Genomic DNA, 16,199 nt, shown 5'->3' with positions numbered 1-16,199 from the left:
TGTGTGAGTATTAGAGCTCCGGAGTAGCTAAGGCCAACACATCAACTTTACTTAGATTTGGAGGCAGGGCACTTATTACCTTCAGCAGAAATATGGCAGAGTATGCAGTCATAACGGAGGTTGTCTCTTGCCCGTAGCGCTGGATAAAGTGTCAATGAGTAGGAATTGCACTACAGCAAGACTTACCAAAACACCAAATTCCCTAAAGTCTTTGGATGCGATTCCCAGCACATTTAATGCATTTTCAAAACACGCAGATAAGGCGCGAACATGACTATTCGTGCGGTTTGCCTGAGGGAGACAGTATAGGAATGATGCGTCAAAAACAAAATTGCGGACTTACAGGTGGGACACTGGATTGAACACCAAAACTATTCAAGAAAAGGCTCGAATAGAGGCAGAAGAGATTGGTAAAGGAAAAGTGGAAAGACTCTCCGTTAGCTATCAGCAAGATATGAGGTCATGCATCGGAATATGAGATGTCGTGTTCGTCACCTTTTCTCATCTCATGGTCCCAGGTACTGGTCCACAGTGCAAGCTTCGCGTTGCAGTTTTTCAGCACCATATCGATATTGACTTGACTGTTTCCACCGTCCGAAAGACTCCGATTGGTGTGGAACATGTCTGTAGCCTCGGTCTAATACCATTGGATTATGTCACGCAGGTGTTGAGAGAAAAGTCTCACCGCTATACGACGGAGCTGTGCGAAAGCAGAAACGATGACATCTTCGCATCGAATGGGGGTCCCACCCTGCTCATGCCAGGTGTCGGAGTGCCTTATGAAGTCATCCTGCAGCGTGTGTGAACCGTCATATCTTGAGAAAATGGAAAAGATTTACTTCAGGGAGCATCCAATGCCGACCTGTCTGCATGCTAAGACTCCGGTCATGTACGAAGAGGACGAGGTATGTCCTCTCTCGGTTTCGCCTTTCACGAAGCTGGAACTCGGTTTCGTGAGCAGGAGGTTTTGCATGATATCGGTTGAGGCCAAGTTCCACAGCCATCCGACACGCCTGAACAAAATCAGACAATAATTCGAGATTGATGAACCCTGAAGCACTCACATATCCAATATACATCCATGTCCGCTTCGATGAAATTAAGCTTAAGTAAGTTGAGACGAGCCCAAAACACACTCACGTTGTCCTCTTGTTCTCTCCAATAAGTGAGACACGAAAATGCTTGGATCACTTCTACTCGTTTCCAACCTTCTGCGAATGCCCGGACCGCAAGATCGTTAGCAAGCCTCAGGCATTCCTTGTATAAGCTTGGTTCGAAGAATTTGCAGCCAGCCATTATCAAGGTAGTAAATAACAAAGGGCATTTAGACCGCACATAGGCAACAGAATGCAGAGCTGGATCGAAAAGATTTATAAATGGATTCAGTCGAAGGAAGATTGCATCGAAGAGGATCTTTGCTTTGTTTTCGTTGATTAAGCCGGCTGTGATTGGATCGTTATAGCCGATCGGGAGAGGCGCCGGGCGCAATGACTGGGGGAGGTAAGGATTTCGAGGCACATGAAGCATTGGCGACTTGTGTTCTGGGTTGAGGATAGTCCTGAAAAAGGAGTTTTCCCTTCTGATTAATTTGGCAGGAAATTTCTCGTCACTCCTTTCCCCGTCCTCTTCCTCCTCTGGATCAACAGTACGTGAACTGACGCTTGAAGCCGCATATCCGTCTATGATAATATGTTTTGAGTCACAGTTTGTACTCTTGGCACGAAATAAATTACCAGCGGAACCATAAGCGTCAGAGGACTGGAGTCCGCCAAACTGAGTATTATCTGCTTGAGGAGTACGAGGGTCGGCAGGGAATACTGTCGACAATGATGAATCACTTTGCTTGAGTTTCGCTGTGTTCAATCCTTTCTCTAAGCGTCGGAGCATTTTAGACGCTTCGGATAGCCTTGGGACATTGTGAGAGGCGATAGGCAAAGCAAGAGAAGTAATCTGACTTTGATCCAGGTTTTCGCCCTCTGCGATGCTTCTCAAAGACACATCTTATAGAAAAAGGGTTAACGTCTTGGCAGACTATCGGAGCAATTCATTACTTACTCCACACCTGTTCTTGTACACCTTTGACAAGACTTGAGACCGTCCTCTGCCCCGACGCATTTCATCTATCAGGGATTCAGATGTGAATTCTTTCTCTTGATCTGTCGACCACTCACCTTCGCTGCCCGACAAACGGTGCATGCTCTTGGATTGCGCACGATAGGCGCTTTTGAGCTGGAGTGAGGCTTGGTAAACATTCTTGATTGACCAGATTGCCGTCATAGAATGTCTTACGCTGCCCTTGACTGCTCGTCCACAAACTCTGAAGTGCCTTGCATTCCCACTTGAAGTCGATACGGTTATCAACGTCAACGGTGACTCGGCGTCTCTTTATCGACCGGGGAAGGCCGGTTAATTTAGACTGAAATTAAGGTGTAGAGGTGTTAAAATAATAGTAAGGAGGACGAGGAGACACTTCCACAGACAATAGAGGGGAGGACAACGAATAGAGGTAGGAGGATGAACAATTGGAAGTAGTAATACGCTGCGATATCGATGAGGCGGAGAGAGATGGGGAAGGGCACAGTCGCAGTGGGATCTGTTGCAAATAAAGCCGAGCGGCAGAAAGAAGTCGAATTGCCGAACGCGGCAATCATAAAAATATCCGATTATTATACCAAACAACAAAATACAGAACAAACCTGATAATTAATTGAAGACTTGGACTACGATAATTAGTCTAGTAGAGTAATCTGCTATGTTCGAGCATATAAAGAACTGACCTTATAGATGAATTATACTGTGATATTTGACTGTTGAATCTGCTGTACTCACGGGTATCTAGGCGTTATCCTCGTGTATCGCCTTATCCCAACATCCGAAAAGGGAGGGAACAAATAGTTCAATGAACGCAGGTTGCCGAGCTTAGGTACAGGTACGCTCCCTCCGGACTATTGGTTATTTTTGGTTGACCGAAATTAAACGTTACACCATGTAAGTCACCTTGCGGTAGTACTGTGTCGTGATTTTGAATAACATTTAGGTCTTAGGGATATCAGGCCGAGACAACGTGCACGTCTATTTAATTGAATAGACACTAGCACCAAACAAGCAAGGTGACTCTCAAAATAACGACCAAAGCAACTCCAACACGACTGTAACAGCGGCTGAATTCAAACTCCGACTTGCGAAGTTATTTTCATACTCCCGTTGAGTCCGATACTTATTGCGGGGTTGGGGGGGCTTGCGTCTCACCGCTTTTCCGAAATAAATTGATTGATTTCGACTCTAGATTACATAAATAACTTGTTTTTCGTGAGCCTTCAGCGCAGCCGCGACCGAACCGTACAGGCATGGGTATGTGTTCTGACGGGTTCCGGCCACGCACTAAAAATATAATCAGGTCATTCCCAAGTGCTATCTCCAACTACTCCGACTGAGTGAGTACTGAGCGTTTGATGTGCACGCAAAACACGACTTCAAAGGCCTTGCGGATACTAGATTAGACTGGCTGTATACTGTTTTGTTGAAAAGTGTCGTGAGCGCCCTGCCATTTCACCAGAGTCGATCGCGCTACATTATATGGCACAGAGCAAAGAGTGTTATCAGCATTCTTACTGCCTAGGTCAAAGATGACGCAGATGATCTTGTCGTATGACAATCATGAATATGTGGAGTTACGACTGCTTATGGATACGCCTCGTGCCTAACACGTTCTTGCGTCTAGATCTATTCTTCGCGAACGTCACCTTACGTGGATTAGCCCTTTGTGGTACCTTGTCTACGACATATACAAGGACGGTATGCTCAGTCGATAGCAATCCTCGGTTCCCTTCGTCATGCCCCCACTCACTGGCAATATTAACGTGGCTATTCGCCTTATTGGCGAGGCAACAATTTCAACGAATTCTAGCACAGCAACGCCTAGCACAAACACCGAACACGCTACAAGAATCTCCATCCCAGCAATCGTCGGCGGTACTGCCGCGGGGATTGCGCTTGCGGTGGCAGTGGCAGTTGGATGGAAATGGTGGTCATCGATCGTCAGACATTCCGACAAAAAGCGCCGCTCGCGAAGGGTATGGTCTATGTAATTCTCGACTTTATGATATCTTTGTCATTCATCGTGCTCAATAGCAAAATGTTCTCAGGAGACATGACCGAACCACTCCAAACAAACCAAACGAGGCAGGTGGCCCCTCGAGCAGTTCGGACAGTACTGGGTGCTCAGACGCGAAGAAGAGTCTTGCAGATTCATCACCAAACACAATGGGCGCTATATCACCTCCCCCAACTCCCATTCAGCATTCCTTACGCATGCCAGCTGCTCCGTTGCCACTGCCCCCAATAAAACCCCCGCGGAATCCAGCTCGCGCTCTGAGACGTCCTTCAGGCCAATTCAAAGAGAGCCTCGCGCGTGGAAGCAGGTCATCATTTGCCTGGGCTTCGAACAGGTTGTCTCATAAATCAAGCATCAGCACTGCTTCAATGTATTCTACCCAGACTTATGAGGAGCAACAAGTGCGCGTGCCCCCAGCTGTCATAACAGCAGCTTTGGGTGGCACTAGACACCTTTCAAGACTTGGTCATAGTGCCGACCCCTACACCATCGGTGAAGAGCAGGCAGAGTTGGTAGTTCCTAGCTCAAGCCTGCGGCCTTCTACGCATGTCGATGCAAACATTGCCCAATTACATCGAGTCTCAAACATCAGTGCTGGGTCATTGTGCCTGCAGCAGGAGATACAAACAGCCGATTCAATTGGAGTAGCATATGGGGGTGAAGAGTCGTGATAGACTATGAAAAGCTTAGTGCTGGGAAGCCATTGGGCTAGATGTTCCAGAGGGATGATTGGACTATGAAATCAATACTACTAGCCATAAAATAGGATTTACACACTACTAGTCTATGAAAAAAACACGTCATGGACCATGATAGAAGTGTGGTGAATCTTCGCTCTTGACGGTACCTACCTAAGAGAAGCGAGATGTTGCTGGTAGGTGCATGCAGGACAGTGAGTTGAGAACCGAATGTCAGAATGAGTTTGCCTACCGATTCTGCTTGAGCTACACTAGCGTTAAACTCCCTCACTTCTCGCCAGCAGTCCAATGGCGCGGTAGGATTTTGTCTATGGGAGCGACAAATGAGTGATCTCCAGACGGGATAAACAAGTGACATAGGCTCACCTATAGCATAACACCACTGCTTCGCCGCTTTCCTTGACCGCAGGATAATCGCTGAGCTGTCTCCTGGTCTGGAATCTGTCCACCTTGGTACGAATCTCTTCAAGATCCCCCATCAACGTCATACTATTCTTGACATCGCCCTCGGCGACCTCTCCGCCTGCCGAGGACTTCTCCCGGTCAATGTTCTCCCTTTCAAGAGCGAGTTCAATTTCCCTCTGCACACTTTCCTCTTCCGCTCGTAGATGCTGCAGCTCCGCCTGTATGCGAGCACGTACGTGGGCATCAAGTGTGGATTGCCGTTCTGGCGAGGTGTCAGGTGATATTGAGCGATCTGAAAGATGGTTCACAACATCCTGCGAGAACTTGATATTTGCACACAACTTCAGAAGACTAGCCTTTAGGATAGGAAGAAGACCAAACCTGTACGGGCGTCTCGTTGTAAAAGACCTTTTCTTCTGTGTCCGCTTTGGACTGGCCAGCGCCCATGATTGACAAGGATTTCAGCAATAAATGTTAGCGTTTAACTTTCCATGGCGTTTCGGACTTTCAACTCGGGAAAGCTCGGCAAGCTTTAGTAAGTTACGGATGTATATTTCTATCGGTAAGTATTTACAGCTCCAGGTCTCTTGGCACCCTCAATGCTACCTCACGATACAGGTACAACATCACGGTATTCCAGGCGAAAATTGTCGAATGTCAACGTTAACAGCAGAACGACAACATTGACTGACCACTACAACTAAGTACCGTCCACATCAAATTAACCCGCAGCATGCCTATGTTGGTATTTATGACCGTAATCGAGTAGCCTTCACCAGTTGAGCGAGTACAGAGTCACAGAGAAGAAGCTCGACTCACCAGTCTGGTTCGATTTCTGAAAGTATTCTTATCCTAACAAAAGATGAAGTTTATGGCCCATCATACAAGTAGGTAGACATACTGTGTCCTCTTGGTTTCTTCCACTTCGTGGAAGACCACCCATCCGGTCCGCGGCTTCCGAGTGAAGAGCACAGATGTTGGGTGAACATATAGAGTCTGCTTGAGTGAACAAAGGTGAATATCGTACATTTAGCATTGCTTACTTTGTTTCCCTTCACCGACCGGTACGTTCCATCTGCAACCCATCGGGCACCGTTGCGCCAATACCCACTGACCAAACATTGCCGAAGTCGCTTAGCATCACCTTCGCAGCTCTGGAGTGGCAAGTTGAAGCGAATCATGTACTTCTTCAACTGAGACCGAATCGACACCGCTCTGGACATGGCGCGGAAGTTGAGAGCATGAGCTTTGCACCACGATGAAGATCGACCGTATTTAGTGAAAGCATTGTATGCTACCGAACATAAGCAATCAACTTTTGGGTGTAATGAGCAAATACCATTCAAAAGCGTCAGATGGTCCTGGTCCAATATTGTCAGTCTGCTGAATTGAGACGAATCAGGATGGATCATACCCCTTCCTCGGTTGTGAATTTTCGTCTCTCCAGTTCTGCAATTGCTCCGGGAGCACCATCAGGTATGACAAATGCATCCTATGATGTAAACAGGTGAATATGATGGTTACGCCAGTCCCATGAGGCACTCACTTGTATTGAAATCATGGAAGCAATTGTAAGAATTTCTTCACCGCAGTTAAAGTCCTTCGAAGTGAAAAGCTGCCTGTACATCAAGCCGTGCAACAAAAGTCGATATTGGTAGGAGAGCGCACCATTCTAGCTATATTGACTTCGATGGGGCATTCTGCAACTCGCTCGCCGATCGGAGTAAGGAGACCATTGTCGCCAATCATTCCTGCAGCAAAGAGCCCCTCAAGCGCACGGAGAATACTCTCTGCTGGAGGTGCAGAGACCCATTCAAACTTCATAAGGTCATCTATACCTAGAGACTTCAATTGCAGAATCGGAGTGGTCATATCAGTGCGGGTGATCTCAGGCGGCGTGCTTGTAGGAAGGGAGGCGAAAGCGGATTCAGGATATAATCGATAGCAAATTCCTGGCGATGTCCGTCCAGCGCGGCCAGTCCTCTGTATAGCAGATGCTTTGGAAACAGGAACTGTAGACAGTGAGGCAAGGAAAGTAGTTGGATTGTATGTCCGTATCTGGGGCCCATGAGAATGCGATCAAGACGGCAATGAAACTTACCTTTACGAACCCACTGTCGACAACAAACTTCACCCCATCGATGGTGACGCTGGCCTAATTGCATCATAAGACGCCAAGTTACTAAAAATGGCGCGACTCACTTCTGCGATGTTTGTGGCGGCGATAACCTTTCGCGTCCCTCGTTCTGCAACATTGAATACCCTAAGCTGTTCTTCCGTGCTCAAGCCAGCGTGCAGTGCAAGAGGGATTATCTGTGTAGCTCCTCGCGGAAGTCTAGAAAACATCATAGTTTTCATGAGTACGGGGAAATATATAAGGAAACAGAACGCGCACGTAGGAAGAAGTTCTGTAAGTTCCTCTAAGCATCTTTCTATTTCTTCCCGTCCCGTCAGGAATATCAAAATGTCACCAGCGCCGTGCTGCGTAATAGGAGGTGTTGTGGTAAAGGGCAAGAAGGGACAGGGGACGCACCTGCAGGTTAATGCTCCATGCAACTTCCACTGCTTTCCTCACATAGTCCGGAGCGGACTCTTGAAGGTAAGCAACTTCAACAGGAAACATACGCCCTTCCAGACTGACAATAGTGGCGTCGTCTGGATGTGTCCCCGAAGTGAAGTATTCTAAGAATGCTTTAGCATCCAAAGTAGCTGATGACACTATCAGCCGAAGCGATGGACGCTTGCGCCTAATTCTGCAAATTGCGCCATCTTAGTAGTCAAGGGGAAAGATTAGAGCAAGTTTAACCAACTTCTTCAAGATACCAAGCAGTAGATCTGTGTAAAGACTTCGCTCATGCGCCTCGTCAATCTGGAAACCCACTGAGCATATGCCGACAAGAGTGATGCAGGACTAACCATAATAACGTTGTAGCGCGAAAGGAGAGGATCTATCAGTGTCTCTCGAAAGAGCATGCCGTCAGTCATGTAGCATATCCGGGTTCGCTCTTTGTCGCTGACATCTTCAAAGCGAATAGTATATCCAACCTATGAGAATATTTGTGAGCGATGCAGAGGCACACCAGCTTGGCGGCATACCTCATCTCCAAGGAGGGTACCAACTTCTGTTGCGACTCTGATAGCGACAGACGTTGCTGCGACGCGTCGTGGTTGGGTGCAGGCAATAATATTACCTTCTGATGCCCATCCAGATTCTAGGAGATACTGTGGTAGTTCTCAGCCTGTAGTGAGATGGAACTGGGATCATCGATGAAATTTGATGATTGCTCACGAGTTGTTTTTCCTGAACCCGTTTGTCCGACAACGATTGTGACGCCATATTTTTCTATGCAATGCAAAAGTTTTTGTCCTGAAAAAATAGAGTTGGGTAGTGCTTAGAACACAACGACAGTGAACGTACGGTGTTGCCAAATGGGCAATCGTTCACGCTGCGCTTGTATAGAAAGGAAGCCATGCGAAGGTGCAGATTGAACGACATTTCCTTCCTCCTCTGTTTCCCTGTCATGTGTGCTTCCAGGTCCAGCAGTTCCTGGCTTCCAGAACGTCAAAGTGGACATGACGGTGGGTGGGAAGTGTGATCTAAGTATAACGATCAGTAGATGGTTGTTTGAATCCGAAGGCTTTGCGGCACGCAATTGTTCAAACAACCACCAATAACGCGTCACATTTCTTGTTATTACAATTAATCGTCACCTTTCCTCCCTTGCAAATGGATGCCCGAGAAGATCTACCTAAAATATCAGTGGAGACTGAACAGGACTGGCGACGTCTTCAGCGAAATATATCAACTGCTTTCCTGGATAGATTGGACTTGGAACTTGAATCTCAGGGTGTCAGCCAAGACAGGGAATCATTTCTGCCTCACATAAATCAAGTGAGTAAAGCATATTACATTCAAATACGATATTCTGAGATTTGTTAGTTCCTTGACACACTTTTTGCGATAACTAGACCAAATCTTCGTATCAACGGACGCACCACCGAAGAACCATACGATGACGACGAAGGTGAGGGCTACATGTTCGACAAGGAATTAATTTACTTATGAATGGTAGGGATGGAGCCTTTTGACGAAGCTCTTGATCGACATATTTGGTCGCTTTCCGATCAGCGACTGAAGTGGGATAGGGAAATTGGAGGTCGCCGTCGGACGCGTCCCACCGAAGTCGAAGCCATGATTCAGGGGGTTTACACTCAGCATCGTGACGCTGACATGAATATCGATACTAACCAGGAATCATATCTCTCGGATATAGATGGTACGTGCAGACGTTGAATGGGGGAACACATCTAACCGACCAATAGGCAGCCAACTTGATCCTGCGATAGAAGAGACTTTCGTGAATGCTGTTACTATGTCGGCTCAGCTTTCTCAGGTAGGGGTCTTCCAGTGCATAATTCAACGAACTTCATGATCTCTGTAGTCTATTTCCATGCAGTATGAACGGGCAAACAGATTTTCTGCTGTTTCGACCGAGGTCAAGGCACTGAAACCTTGATATCTACACACGTACGACGTGACGCACACTGGGACTAACACAATACAGAGCACTATCATCATGATCCCCTGAATCCGCCTCTTCCACCTCGAGGTGCAAAACCTCCACTGCTACCACGATTACTTCCTCCTCTGAAACCTCCTCTAAAACCACCCCGGTCGCCACCGAAGCCACCTCTTACCCCACCCCTGCTTGTTCCTCGTCCTCCCCGTCCTCGTCCCCCAGGGGCACCCCGTCCCCGCGGCCCACTGCCCCTTGCGGTACCGCGCCCGCGTTCTGAAGATGATCTACAATGAATCGGAAGCATATATAAGAGAGGAGAAAACGTACTTGTTACACCTAGAGAATAAGGCTCAGGCGCAGAAGTGGAAAGACCCATAGAATAGAGCATACCTGCAACTTTTGGTTTTGGGAGGAAACGCTCGATGGGTAGCAATTTATCGCCTCCAATATATACTTTATCTCCTTGCTTGAAGCTACTTGCAATCATACCTTCTCCCATTTTGACTGAGAAATAAACTTCATTGATAGGGCCAAGGATCTCGTCAACCTTGCCAATCACAGATTTGTTTTGGAGGTAAATGGGAGCGTTAAAGTAGGGAACCCTGTCTGATATGAGAGAGGAGCAGAACATCTCATCCTCTACAGCATGCATGAATGTCCCCATTTCTGCAAACCGTGAAAACGGTGACGCGAAATTGCAAAGATAATGAATAGCTTACCGACGACTGTAGCTGGAGGACCAAAATCACGCTGCTGGAAACCTCCACGTCCCCCACCGCGTCCTAGAAGAATTAGCCAAATTGGTCGCTCAATAAGAATTATACGCGTACCTCCTCCTCTGCTAAAACCTCTTGCTCCTCGACTCATGGTGTGCGAGGAATAAAAACAATGTGATTATGTAAGCGGATAGTTACAGCTGTACAGTTGTATGATATATGCTTAAGCTTGGCATATGCACATCGTGTTTGTCACATCCAGCTTGTAGAACACTGGCCAGCAAAGGCAACGTCCTTCGACAAGCTTTGGAATTCAATGAGCTTATTCTTCCGTCACTTGCCCAGCGTAGAAGGCGAGTTCACTCTCGAAGATCCTCCAAACAAGGCTGATAGCGATACTGTGCTCCTGAGCTCCCGATTGTGGGCATATTTATCTACACCGCAGGATTCACGCATTCTCATCCTAATATCTTCGGGCGACTCAATCGCATCCTCATTAATATCCCAAGACTTGGAATGCTTGACTTGTTGGGCGAACGAGGATCCTGATGTGCGTCCATTAAACCTGGTCATGTTTTGTTCCACCTATTCATTGTCACAAGATCGAGTGCATCACAGTTCCACCTCACTGGCCAGACCTGTATCCTCATATTTTTGGATCATTCAATGGCCAGCGGAAACTGCGAGTGTCTCGTGCAGAAGATGTCGTTCTCTCCGAAGTGGTTTTGACAGCCCAAACTGCCGATGCATACAGTTTTGCATTGTCCCACAGTTTTGCCTTCGAGGAATGGCTTTTCCAGTCGTCGCCGATCATTCGAACTGGTGAAGAACTACACCTTCCCGGAACGTTATTTCTCTCAAATGGCGACGTTTCTGAAGCGTTGTCCTCAGCGCTCCGCTCGTGTCGCTACAAAATTGATCTCACTTATCCATACTCTCAAGGGATTGTGGAGCGCAATGTCACACAGTTTGTGGTAGCTTGTTGCGACGAAGGAGCAGAAACTGGATGCACATCGGCTGTTGGCGAATACCCATCTGATGTTGAGATAGCTTCGGAGCCACTGGAGATCAGCGAGTCTTTTCTCATCACTGCTGCACTTCCAGCAACCGTGGCTCAACATAAGGGCCCCTATGAGGGCGAGTGTGTGTGTGTGTCAGTTTGGATGTCCTGCTAACGTAACTGAATGTTGCAGCCGTCGCAACGAATGCCTATTTCCGTCTTCAGCCAATTTCGCGAGCGACTGCAGATATCTTTAACCATGATGTCGCTCTGTACCTGCGAACATCTGATTTTCGTCGGGTTGGCATCCTCGATGGAGACTGGGTACATCGTTTGTCTTATTTTGCGCGGAGCTAAACTTGCTGTCTCAGGCTATCGTGAGTGATCTCAAGTCATCCCAGGCAAGATTGGTGCAGGTGTTTGCGCATGATTACAAATCAGTCCCTTCGTATGTTTTTGATATGTGATCTTATTCCAATCTGAAGGGATTTCTAGTGGTGTTGTGAAGGCCTCGCCGTCGCTGATTTCCAACATCCATGTAGACTCTTCTAGTCTGGCATGGATTCGTCCGAGCCCGTTTGGTAACCGTCAACCAGCAATACCAGTGGCTCGTGCACTTACTCTCTCTCGCATCGCATCTCCGTTTTCCACCGGACGCAAGTTCGAGACTCTTTTTCTTCAAGAAATACAATCCTACTTCCGTTCCTGTAAACGCTTGGTCAAACCAGGAGATTTCATTAATGTGTCTATTGATGCCGACGACGCAGAACTTGCTGACAAGCTTGACAATAGCAAGCTCCCGATCCATCGGTGAGCTAAGGTCTACACAAAATATCCGAAGCCTACCTCATTCTGACACAGGCTGTCGAGCGGTAATGCAGTGGTGTCCTTCGTCGTGGACAAAGTTGACTACGACCCCACCAGTGCTGTTGATGAGTATTGCAGCCATCCGCAGTTTTCTCGAGGCGACTACGGCTGTTTCATCGAATCCCAGCACACTCAGATTGTGCAACTCGGAATACAACATAAAGGTGTACCAGACATACACAACTGCAATGCCTTTCGTGAGGACTTTAGCTTTTGCAGGGTTGAGTGACGTGTCATTGACAAGCGAGTAGAGAACGCTAGTGCTAGATCAGGGGAATCACCTTTCACAATGGATGCAATGACTCGTTTGTCGGACGCGCCTCAATTCAAAGGAGCTGCGGAATTTGGTGTCTGGCCACTTCTGCTTATTTCAGGAGCTCGAGGATCTGGGAAGTTTACAATGGCCTCTTCTGTAGCCCGACGCCTTGGAATACATATTGTGGAAGTACGATCAATCACTGAACTCATACTTCACTAGATTCATTCATCCCATCGATAGATCAACTGTTTTGCGATAGTTTCGGAAAACGAGATCAATACAGAAGGCAGCTTAAGAGCTCGAATTGAAATGGCAATTTCATGCGCGCCATGCGCGATCGTGATTCGGCACATAGACGCGCTGTCCCAGTCTACTGCAACTTCGGAACCGGGAAAAGGTGTGCAGATATTAGTATGATATCATCTTCTTAACCAATACCATAGGTACAACAATGTCACATGCGCTGAACGATTGTCTAGCGGACGTGGAAGCCCATATGCAATCTACGGGTAGCCAGATTTTCGTTATCGCAACAGCGAGTGACACATCCAAGGCCCCTGCAATCCTCCTCTCGCGCTTTACAAACGAATTCGTGCTAAAGGTGCGACCGCTATTGATTGCTTACACAGACGATCTATATAACCTTCGGTGCACCTCTTACAGGCTCCGACTGAGGCAGAACGATTGAGCATAATATATCATCGCATAACTGATGTCACACTGGCTTCTGATGTTTCAGTGGCTTCTTTTGCCACGCAGACTGCTGCACTAGTTGCCATTGATATAGCCGATTTTTTGACACAAGCGGAGGTTATTGCTGTCAGAGAGTCACTGTGCGGTCAGAACTTTTCGAGTTAATAATCTCGCTGATCACGATGTTTGCAGTGACAAAATTACTTGCCGGACACGGTCCCCAAGTACGATAGCTATTCGAGCAAATCAGGTGGAATTGTCACTTTTGAAGGCGAGGACAACTTTCTCTCAAAACATCGGGGCTCCGAAGATCCCTGCCGTCATGTGGGAGGACATTGGTGGACTGTCGAGAGTAAAGAACGAAATATTGGACACTATCCAACTTCCATTGGAGCACCCTGAATTATTCATCGAGGGATTAAAGAAGCGTTCAGGTGCACTCATTTGCTAGTCTAGTCACCCAGCTGCTGAATTAGGTGCCACACAGGAATCTTGTTGTATGGACCTCCGGGCACGGGAAAAACGCTGCTCGCAAAAGCAGTGGCAACTTCATGCTCGTTGAACTTCTTTTCAGTGAAAGGACCCGAACTTTTGAACATGTATATTGGAGAGTCTGAGGCAAATGTTCGACGAATATTTCAACGTGCGCGTGATGCAAAACCATGCGTCATTTTCTTCGATGAACTCGACTCTGTGGCGCCAAAGCGAGGCAATCAAGGGGACTCGGGTGGTGTTATGGACCGTATCGTAAGTCAACTTCTTGCAGAACTGGATGGTATGTCTGCTGGAAGTGGAGGTGACGTCTTCGTCATCGGAGCTACCAATCGCCCCGACCTATTAGACCCAGCTCTTTTACGCCCTGGAAGGTTTGACGTCACATTTTCTTATGAAACTAGCCTTACGTTCTTTCCTTAGGTTTGACCGAATGTTATATCTCGGGGTCAGCGAGACGCACGAAGCTCAACTTGATATCCTTCATGCGCTCACAAGAAAATTCAAGCTCGATCGTGATCTTAGTCTCGCAGACATTGCTAAAGAGTGCCCGTTCCACTACACGGGAGCCGACTTCTATGCTTTATGCTCTGATGCAATGTTAAATGCACTAAACAGGAAGGTTGCTGAGCTGGATAGCAAAATAGGTCTGTCGGGCCCCATGATGTGTATGACATTCTAACGATACACTGAACAGCACAACTCAACAAACAGTCAGAATTTCGGCAGCATCCACTGACACCTCAGTACTATCTCACTGAAATAGCAGGATCAGGCGACTTACACATTTCGGTTACTCAGATGGACTTCATCCGTGCTCTGAATGAACTAGCCCCTAGTGTTAGTGCAGTAGAGATGCAGCACTATGCTACTATTCAGAAGAGATTCATACAGGAGATAGTGGAAGATATGTAACTGATAATGCTGTCTGGATGTCATAAATACCTTCTTGCATGATGACCTATCAGTAGTGCTGTGGGCAGAACTATTTGCAGGCAGTTCTGCTGGCAAAACCGGCAGAACATGGCAGAACTAGGGTTGTGCCATGGCAAAACCAGGCATAAGGTAAATTATTTGTCGACTACAAAAAACCATTTGTCGACATTAACAATGCGACATCCCAACCACTCTCTTCGCCTCTCGCACCATGATCAATCACCAAGAGCTCCTCATCAATGGACTTTGGCACCATACCGGTGTAGAGACTAATATCTCTGTGGGCTTGTAGGGACCTAAATTCCTAATGTTCCAATCACTTCCTAATGTAGTGCAACTCATATCTCACCTCAGTGCAGTTGAGTGCTTTGTTGGCCGCTTGTGCGCATGAGCGCTTCGATCGCGCATTGGCGCGCATCCTCGGTTCCGTCGCTCATCCTCCGTCCATCCATTCCATGTCCGTTTGGTTCGTTGGTGCGTGTTCCCATCATATTCCCTTTTATTCTGACATATCTCCGGCGCTTATGGACATATTCCGTATGTTTTGTCATGGACTCTTATAATTACATGTTATCACGTATCTGCTTCGCTTCTCGGTTCGCTGTAGAAACAACAACACGAGTTTGGTTATACGAAGATGGCTCCAAACTGATATATTTGTGTTGTGGTCTTTGCACTGCCTAGTCTGCTATACTTGCCTGACAAGTGCATTCGACCCAGGGGTCTGCGGTCTGGGAATAGTCTTGGGGGTAAGTGAGTAATGTGGGGTCAATAGTCCGAGCGCGGGAAACAATGTCCAAAGGTATAATTACGATGTCCGATGCAAAAGCGTCGGGTCCGATGTTTTCGGGTTATCGGGTTCGGGTTCGGGGTGTCGGAAACTAATAGTAACGCTATAGTGAGCGTCGGAAGAGCGAGTGGTGTGCGCAATAATAACAATGACTGATACGGGCGGTGAAGGAACGATGATATCCGCAATGTCAACTAAGAACTATGAAATATCGGGTTTGACCACTAAGCGTCGGGGAACTGCTCCCCTCTACTTGGATAATGAATAATGCTCGAGGTCAGTCCAATATATATGTAAGTACATAGAAATGCGGAACCCATAGGCGAAGGTAGTGGCCGATGATTTCGGATCCGAAGTACATGTAAATAAACATGAGGCGCTGCGGACTATGGGAAAACATGTAATAGCGCTTGCTACGACGTGAGTAATGTGTGAAATAATGAACTACGCACCTAGTGGGGCTAGCAAGACAGGACAAGACACGGGAAGGACAAGTGCGCGGGAATTTGCATCGGCCGATGCGGCCTAAACGTCGGGTTGGCGGGTTAGCATTGGATAACATCGGGAAGTGATTAGCATGTGACGGGTATTTGACATGTACTGTGAAATAGCTCGATACGAGCCCAGCGCCAGCTCGTGTCCTACATCGCCTTCGCACTTGACAGTGCTTAATGTTACTTAGTATATATACTCGTGCCTAAACTGTATA

The 16,199-nt window shown here is 47.3% G+C and overlaps 7 protein-coding genes across 7 annotated transcripts; 3 read left to right on the top strand and 4 right to left on the bottom strand.

The window, feature by feature from the left end:
• Window positions 1-10: 10 nt before the first annotated feature.
• Window positions 11-2,252, bottom strand: HD556DRAFT_1230034 (fungal-specific transcription factor domain-containing protein; the record flags this gene model as incomplete). The annotated part of the gene is made up of 12 exons (XM_041297318.1): window positions 11-139; window positions 187-291; window positions 344-441; window positions 496-637; window positions 686-790; window positions 840-1,013; window positions 1,065-1,088; window positions 1,141-1,679; window positions 1,734-1,906; window positions 1,956-2,000; window positions 2,056-2,120; window positions 2,172-2,252. The coding sequence occupies 12 exons, from the start codon at window positions 2,250-2,252 to the stop codon at window positions 11-13; spliced, it is 1,680 nt and encodes a 559-aa protein (XP_041164508.1).
• A 1,230-nt stretch (window positions 2,253-3,482) lies between these two features.
• Window positions 3,483-4,804, top strand: HD556DRAFT_956420 (uncharacterized protein). The gene is made up of 2 exons (XM_041312122.1): window positions 3,483-4,073; window positions 4,132-4,804. Exons 1-2 carry the CDS (start codon window positions 3,834-3,836, stop codon window positions 4,783-4,785), a joined length of 894 nt encoding a protein of 297 aa, XP_041164507.1. The 5' UTR covers window positions 3,483-3,833; the 3' UTR covers window positions 4,786-4,804.
• An 83-nt stretch (window positions 4,805-4,887) lies between these two features.
• HD556DRAFT_1339554 (uncharacterized protein) lies at window positions 4,888-5,708 on the bottom strand. The gene is made up of 2 exons (XM_041302045.1): window positions 5,599-5,708; window positions 4,888-5,540 (listed from the first exon to the last, which is right to left on the bottom strand). Exons 1-2 carry the CDS (start codon window positions 5,662-5,664, stop codon window positions 5,175-5,177), a joined length of 432 nt encoding a protein of 143 aa, XP_041164506.1. The 5' UTR covers window positions 5,665-5,708; the 3' UTR covers window positions 4,888-5,174.
• Window positions 5,709-5,728: 20 nt separating this feature from the next.
• HD556DRAFT_1339545 (P-loop containing nucleoside triphosphate hydrolase protein) lies at window positions 5,729-8,850 on the bottom strand. Its single transcript, XM_041302044.1, has 17 exons — window positions 8,636-8,850; window positions 8,507-8,584; window positions 8,314-8,450; window positions 8,134-8,262; window positions 8,028-8,086; window positions 7,751-7,970; window positions 7,613-7,698; window positions 7,420-7,552; window positions 7,319-7,372; window positions 6,886-7,275; window positions 6,764-6,832; window positions 6,632-6,709; window positions 6,557-6,578; window positions 6,261-6,511; window positions 6,119-6,213; window positions 6,037-6,069; window positions 5,729-5,987 (listed from the first exon to the last, which is right to left on the bottom strand). The coding sequence occupies exons 1-17, from the start codon at window positions 8,790-8,792 to the stop codon at window positions 5,939-5,941; spliced, it is 2,040 nt and encodes a 679-aa protein (XP_041164505.1). The 5' UTR covers window positions 8,793-8,850; the 3' UTR covers window positions 5,729-5,938.
• A 17-nt stretch (window positions 8,851-8,867) lies between these two features.
• HD556DRAFT_956262 (uncharacterized protein) lies at window positions 8,868-9,763 on the top strand. Its single transcript, XM_041312121.1, has 5 exons — window positions 8,868-9,109; window positions 9,158-9,242; window positions 9,291-9,494; window positions 9,541-9,611; window positions 9,660-9,763. Exons 1-5 carry the CDS (start codon window positions 8,945-8,947, stop codon window positions 9,732-9,734), a joined length of 600 nt encoding a protein of 199 aa, XP_041164504.1. The 5' UTR covers window positions 8,868-8,944; the 3' UTR covers window positions 9,735-9,763.
• On the bottom strand, window positions 9,658-10,632 carry HD556DRAFT_1339511 (Gar1-domain-containing protein). The gene is made up of 4 exons (XM_041302043.1): window positions 10,568-10,632; window positions 10,457-10,519; window positions 10,065-10,403; window positions 9,658-10,010 (listed from the first exon to the last, which is right to left on the bottom strand). The coding sequence occupies exons 1-4, from the start codon at window positions 10,602-10,604 to the stop codon at window positions 9,793-9,795; spliced, it is 657 nt and encodes a 218-aa protein (XP_041164503.1). The 5' UTR covers window positions 10,605-10,632; the 3' UTR covers window positions 9,658-9,792.
• A 49-nt stretch (window positions 10,633-10,681) lies between these two features.
• Window positions 10,682-14,824, top strand: HD556DRAFT_1339502 (AAA-domain-containing protein). Its single transcript, XM_041302042.1, has 14 exons — window positions 10,682-11,003; window positions 11,056-11,590; window positions 11,647-11,777; window positions 11,825-11,901; window positions 11,949-12,263; window positions 12,315-12,517; window positions 12,572-12,765; window positions 12,820-12,976; window positions 13,023-13,180; window positions 13,243-13,412; window positions 13,465-13,706; window positions 13,760-14,138; window positions 14,188-14,411; window positions 14,462-14,824. Exons 1-14 carry the CDS (start codon window positions 10,770-10,772, stop codon window positions 14,677-14,679), a joined length of 3,237 nt encoding a protein of 1,078 aa, XP_041164502.1. The 5' UTR covers window positions 10,682-10,769; the 3' UTR covers window positions 14,680-14,824.
• The last annotated feature ends 1,375 nt before the right edge of the window (window positions 14,825-16,199 follow it).

This window comes from Suillus plorans (genome assembly GCF_016647745.1).
Source record: "Suillus plorans strain S12 chromosome Unknown HD556scaffold_8, whole genome shotgun sequence".
Classification (NCBI taxonomy): Eukaryota; Fungi; Basidiomycota; class Agaricomycetes; order Boletales; family Suillaceae; genus Suillus; species Suillus plorans.
This window is presented reverse-complemented; position numbering and strand designations above follow the sequence as displayed.

What these genes read in the sequence shown, in the direction of transcription:
- HD556DRAFT_956262 (XM_041312121.1), top strand. Translation starts at nt 8,945, where the DNA reads ATGGATGCCCGAGAAGATCTACCTAAAATATCAGTGGAGACTGAACAG. An exon ending in TTCTGCCTCACATAAATCAA is followed by an intron (nt 9,110 to 9,157) that starts GTGAGTAAAGCA and finishes GAGATTTGTTAG; the next exon opens with TTCCTTGACACACTTTTTGC. An exon ending in TGTCGGCTCAGCTTTCTCAG is followed by an intron (nt 9,612 to 9,659) that starts GTAGGGGTCTTC and finishes TGATCTCTGTAG; the next exon opens with TCTATTTCCATGCAGTATGA.
- HD556DRAFT_1339502 (XM_041302042.1), top strand. Translation starts at nt 10,770, where the DNA reads ATGAGCTTATTCTTCCGTCACTTGCCCAGCGTAGAAGGCGAGTTCACT. An exon ending in GGGCGAACGAGGATCCTGAT is followed by an intron (nt 11,004 to 11,055) that starts GTGCGTCCATTA and finishes CATTGTCACAAG; the next exon opens with ATCGAGTGCATCACAGTTCC. An exon ending in GCATCCTCGATGGAGACTGG is followed by an intron (nt 11,778 to 11,824) that starts GTACATCGTTTG and finishes TTGCTGTCTCAG; the next exon opens with GCTATCGTGAGTGATCTCAA.
- HD556DRAFT_1339511 (XM_041302043.1), bottom strand. Translation starts at nt 10,604, where the DNA reads ATGAGTCGAGGAGCAAGAGGTTTTAGCAGAGGAGGAG. An exon ending in TCCTCCAGCTACAGTCGTCG is followed by an intron (nt 10,404 to 10,456) that starts GTAAGCTATTCA and finishes CACGGTTTGCAG; the next exon opens with AAATGGGGACATTCATGCAT. An exon ending in TTATTCTCTAGGTGTAACAA is followed by an intron (nt 10,011 to 10,064) that starts GTACGTTTTCTC and finishes GATCATCTTCAG; the next exon opens with AACGCGGGCGCGGTACCGCA.
- HD556DRAFT_956420 (XM_041312122.1), top strand. Translation starts at nt 3,834, where the DNA reads ATGCCCCCACTCACTGGCAATATTAACGTGGCTATTCGCCTTATTGGC. An exon ending in AAAAGCGCCGCTCGCGAAGG is followed by an intron (nt 4,074 to 4,131) that starts GTATGGTCTATG and finishes CGTGCTCAATAG; the next exon opens with CAAAATGTTCTCAGGAGACA.
- HD556DRAFT_1339545 (XM_041302044.1), bottom strand. Translation starts at nt 8,792, where the DNA reads ATGTCCACTTTGACGTTCTGGAAGCCAGGAACTGCTGGACCTGGAAGC. An exon ending in CGCGCTACAACGTTATTATG is followed by an intron (nt 8,087 to 8,133) that starts GTTAGTCCTGCA and finishes GTGGGTTTCCAG; the next exon opens with ATTGACGAGGCGCATGAGCG. An exon ending in GAAGAAACCAAGAGGACACA is followed by an intron (nt 6,070 to 6,118) that starts GTATGTCTACCT and finishes ATCTTTTGTTAG; the next exon opens with GATAAGAATACTTTCAGAAA.
- HD556DRAFT_1339554 (XM_041302045.1), bottom strand. Translation starts at nt 5,664, where the DNA reads ATGGGCGCTGGCCAGTCCAAAGCGGACACAGAAGAAAAGGTCTTTTAC. An exon ending in ACAACGAGACGCCCGTACAG is followed by an intron (nt 5,541 to 5,598) that starts GTTTGGTCTTCT and finishes GCAAATATCAAG; the next exon opens with TTCTCGCAGGATGTTGTGAA.